A 4,500-nucleotide genomic window follows, 5' to 3' on the forward strand; every position below is an offset into this window, starting at 1 on the left:
CGAATCTTACTGTGACTATGCTAACTCCCAAGCTAACTTGTGACACATAAAAAACTGACTGATATGGCTGAAGCAAATGTTGCTGGGCCTATGCTAACTCCCAACCTTGTTTGCAACACATAAAAAGGAGACTAATGAGGCTAAAACAAATTTTACTGTGACTATGCTAATCCTTAAGCTAGCTTACGACACATAAAAACAGTTTGATGAGACTAAAATGAATGTTACTGTGACTATGCTAATTATCAAGCTAGTTTGCAACTCGTAAAATGCTGGCAGATGAGGCTAAAACAAATGTAACTGTGACTATGCTAATTCTTAAGATAGCTTACGACACGTAAAAACAGACTGATGAGGCTAAAACAAATTTTACTGTGACTTTGCTAATTATCAAGCTAGTTTGCAACTCGTAAAATGCTGGCAGATAAGGCTAAAACAAATGTTACTGTGACTATGCTAATTCCCAAGCTAGCTTACGACACGTAAAAACAGACTGATGAGGCAAAAACGAATGTTACTGTGACTATGCTAATTCCCAAGCTAGCTTGCGACGCATAAAAAACAGACTGAGGCTAACACGAATGTTACTGTGACTATGCTAACTCCCAACCTATCTTGCGACATGTAAAAAACAGACTGATACAACTGAAGCAGATGTTACTGTGACTACACTAACTCCCAACCTTGTTTCCAACACATAAAAAACAGAATGCTACACGTTAGCCACGTTAGCTCATTTACAATAACACCCAACCAAAACATTTTGACAGAGCACTGTATATCTCTCAAAAACACTTCAACATCAGTAAACTCGACCAGATTTAATCCATGTATAATTTAGTCCAGATTACTAGACACACTGTAGTTTATTTATTTATTTATTTTTAAAGTAATCAAGGCTTTTAAGTTCGGAAAATATGATACTTCCCTCATATTCCAGCCTCTTATTTGTAGGAGTGCCATGCATGTGCACACGTGCAGCAGTCTGAAACACAAGTAGATCTGATCCAAAATTAGGCAAATGGAAGTTTATTTTTATAGCACATTTCATAGAGACAATTCAAAGTACTTTACATAAAAAAAATAAAAGAAATAATCAAAAGAAGGTGGGATCATTGAAATAAAATTAAAAGAAGCTAAAAAGTTTTTTATTATTTCATTAATAAGAATAGAAAAATGACAAATGACTCATTGTTTAACCTATATCTCCTTTGAGAGCTATAGTTTATTTTTTATTTTTTATTTTTTTTAAGAGCATCCTGTTTAGATTCACATACCTTGGATTTATTTAGTGACCTCCAAAAGGCAGATGGGATTGGAGCAACAGCTCTCACTGAAACACATCACAATAGTATTGAGCTCTGCACAAATATGACTTTTATGTGTCTAGCTAAATACTCTGATTTAAATCATTTTGTCATGTTTTTGCAGATCTCATTCACCCTGAAATTCTGTTTCAATTAGCTATGTGATTTTAAATTATAGCAAAAACAACTGCAAGCTGCAAGAGTTATAAATCTATTTTTGATGCTTCAGTTGTGACCTCTGCTGTGTGGTCTGATTGTAGAAGAAGAATGGAGCCATGGAAACGGACGACTTCAGAGCTTGTCTCATCTCAATGGGTTATGACTTGGTATGTTTTTTTTTTTTTTCCCCACACGATGAAAAAGTAGCCATTTTTTTTCTTTTATTGCTCTGGCACGCTGATCTTCTGGCTCTATAATCATCCCCATCTCAGGGGGAGGCGGAGTTTGCGCGTATAATGATGCTGGTGGACCCAAATGCCACTGGAATCGTCTCCTTCCAGTCTTTCATTGACTTCATGACCAGGGAGACGGCTGATACAGACACCGCCGAACAGGTTGTGGCGTCCTTCCGCATCCTGGCAGCTGATAAGGTTAAAAAACTTTCTATTTAAGTCATTTTAATTTGAAATTTCTTGGTTTTAAAAAGCAGCAGTAATCCTAAATGACTATTTTTGGTTTTTTTAGCCCTACATACTCGTTGATGAGCTTAGGAGGGAACTTCCACCTGAACAAGCAGAATACTGCATCATGAGGATGCCGCCGTACGCTGGACCCGGAGCGCCACCTGGAGCACTAGACTATACTGCATTCTCTACTGCCCTCTATGGAGAAAGTGACCTTTAATTTGACCAGAAGAGCCTGAGAACATGACCTATATTTACTCACTTTGTCTGTTCTGCATCCCTTCATAAAATATATATTAATAAAAAAAAAAGAAATGTGTCAAAAATACTCAAATTAAGGTATTCATTAATGAAAATTGTTGTTTTTTCCTCTAAGTATTGGTCTTTATTTATGCTAAGTAAACACATTAAAGCTTAAAATTAATCATGTATTCCCATGAGGAAATTTGTGGTGCTTTATTAGCTTATCTTTTAAAAAGATTACTTTCTACATTTCCTTTATGCCATTGTTTGGAGAGTTAAAACGTCTGTTTAAATTGCAGAAAAGTGGATTACAGTTATCATAAACTTTGATTCAAGGCTGTCCATCAATTGGTAAGCTTCATAAATATGTGCAGAAAAGTGGAAAACTCCATGAATGCATGAGTGAATGTTTACAGTTACTCATCACTTTAAGGGAGACAATTTGAAATGTAATAATAGAAAACTGTTTCTATCAGCAAACAAAATGTAAATTCTAATGGGGTGCCCCAAAACAAAAGTATTTTTTGTTTTTTTTGCAGCAATAAAGACAAAAGTTGACATCCTGACTGGATTTTTTTTTCTTTTCTTTGAATTAATTTATAGTGGAAAACCTCACAGCTGATTTGAGTTCTGAAAATAAATACATTTTAAAAATTGTTCAACCTATGCATAATTTTTTCTGTTAGCAGTACAACCAACAAGATTTGTTTTAGACGACCAATTTTCTCTACATTATAAAACATTTTGAAAATTATCCTTTATATACTCAAAAAATGTTTATAATTACACAGAAAAAAGTAAAATGTTGGATAAATTAACAAAAGCTCTAATTTGTTAATAAAAAATGAGTTTATGGTTTATTCAGCTTAAATTTGATAAAATAATATTTTGAAATGTAACAAATTACAGAATTTTTTTGTTAATTGAACCATGTTCATTTTTTTATTGTGAAGTGTGAACAGCATATTTTTTAATCATATTTTTTTATTACTTTCTGAAGAAATATTTTAGTTCTTGATTTAAAGTAAAATAAATAATTTATCTAATTTTATTTGGGGAATTTTTATACTTTATAGATCAAAGTCCTGCAAATTTTAAACGACTGATCAGAATTAATTAAAAGATTAATCATTTTTTATAGGATTTTTGTCATCAAAAGTTTATTTTTTATCTAGATTAAGAAAGTCACTATAGTACTGACACTTAAACATATCTTTTTAAGTGTACTTCTATCTTTTTTTTAGTATTTTAAAATTCTTCTATTATTGCACTTATTTATATGGTAATAAATTATTATTAATTAGTTATTTATTAGTTATATATTTGACAATATATTATCATTAATTTGTTATTTATTAGTGATATATATGATAATATATTACTATTTTATGATGAAACTTATGGAGATAATAGTGTCTTTTGCATTTGTGCGTGCCTAATTGTTGATTTGTGTGTAACTTTGGATTTTTGCGTGCATAAATATTGTTTGTTCATAAGTACAATAACCATTAAATAAAAAAAACATGAATCTATACATACACAACTTAAAATTACAACCACTACCTGCAAAAAACTTTAAACATTATGCATGATTCACTTGTTACACCAAAAACCACATTTTATTTACAGGAATATCTGTTAAAAAAAGTGTGAAAATGTCAAGTTTTTTCAGATATTTTTCACAATCTAAGTTCAAAGCGGCTGATAAGAAAACTCTGATGACCCAGCATTCTTGCAGCATTTGAACGCATCAGTTACAGATGAATTCACATCAGATTTCTGGTGTGTGTAACAAGCGATTCAGGCGTAATTATTTAGTTTCAAGCTGTTATAATTTTACGTTGTGCGTGTCTAAATTGTATTTTGGATTTTTTTTTAATGTAATAATTTTTATACTTATGCACAAAATATATCGTATGAGTTTCAAATCAAGAATTACACAATCCAAAGTTACACACAAATCCAAAGTTATGAACAAATTAACACACAAATTTAAATATTACACTCAAAATAATGTACAAATCAAGAATAACACATGCACAAATGAGAAAGATACAATTTTCTCTCCATAGATGTAATTTAATGTATTTACTGATAAACTATGAGTATATTATATCCCACATTATCATGTAAAATAAGTCAAAGAGACACTTTGAATATATTTTTATATCATATAATATATCTTAACAGAAAACAGAATATACTCAGACTTTAATTATATGTATATTTTACAGATACATAGCTATAAATATGACTCAATTTTTTTTCTCTTTTTTAATGATGTAAATAATCATTTAGACTTACATTAAACAACATTTAAGTTATAT

The 4,500-nt window shown here is 30.8% G+C and overlaps 1 protein-coding gene across 1 annotated transcript in view; it reads left to right on the forward strand.

Moving 5' to 3' along the window:
* Nucleotides 1–2,835, forward strand: part of actn2b (actinin, alpha 2b) — a 22,685-nt gene extending 19,850 nt beyond the window's left edge. Inside the window, 3 exon segments of the mRNA XM_036215604.1 lie at nt 1,568–1,633; nt 1,739–1,897; nt 1,992–2,835. Of these exon segments, the coding sequence (XP_036071497.1) occupies nt 1,568–1,633; nt 1,739–1,897; nt 1,992–2,150 (384 nt within the window). The 3' untranslated portion in view covers nt 2,151–2,835.
* The last annotated feature ends 1,665 nt before the right edge of the window (nt 2,836–4,500 follow it).

The sequence above is a fragment of the Oryzias melastigma genome, linkage group LG15 (assembly GCF_002922805.2).
Source record: "Oryzias melastigma strain HK-1 linkage group LG15, ASM292280v2, whole genome shotgun sequence".
NCBI classification, from domain to species: Eukaryota; Metazoa; Chordata; class Actinopteri; order Beloniformes; family Adrianichthyidae; genus Oryzias; species Oryzias melastigma.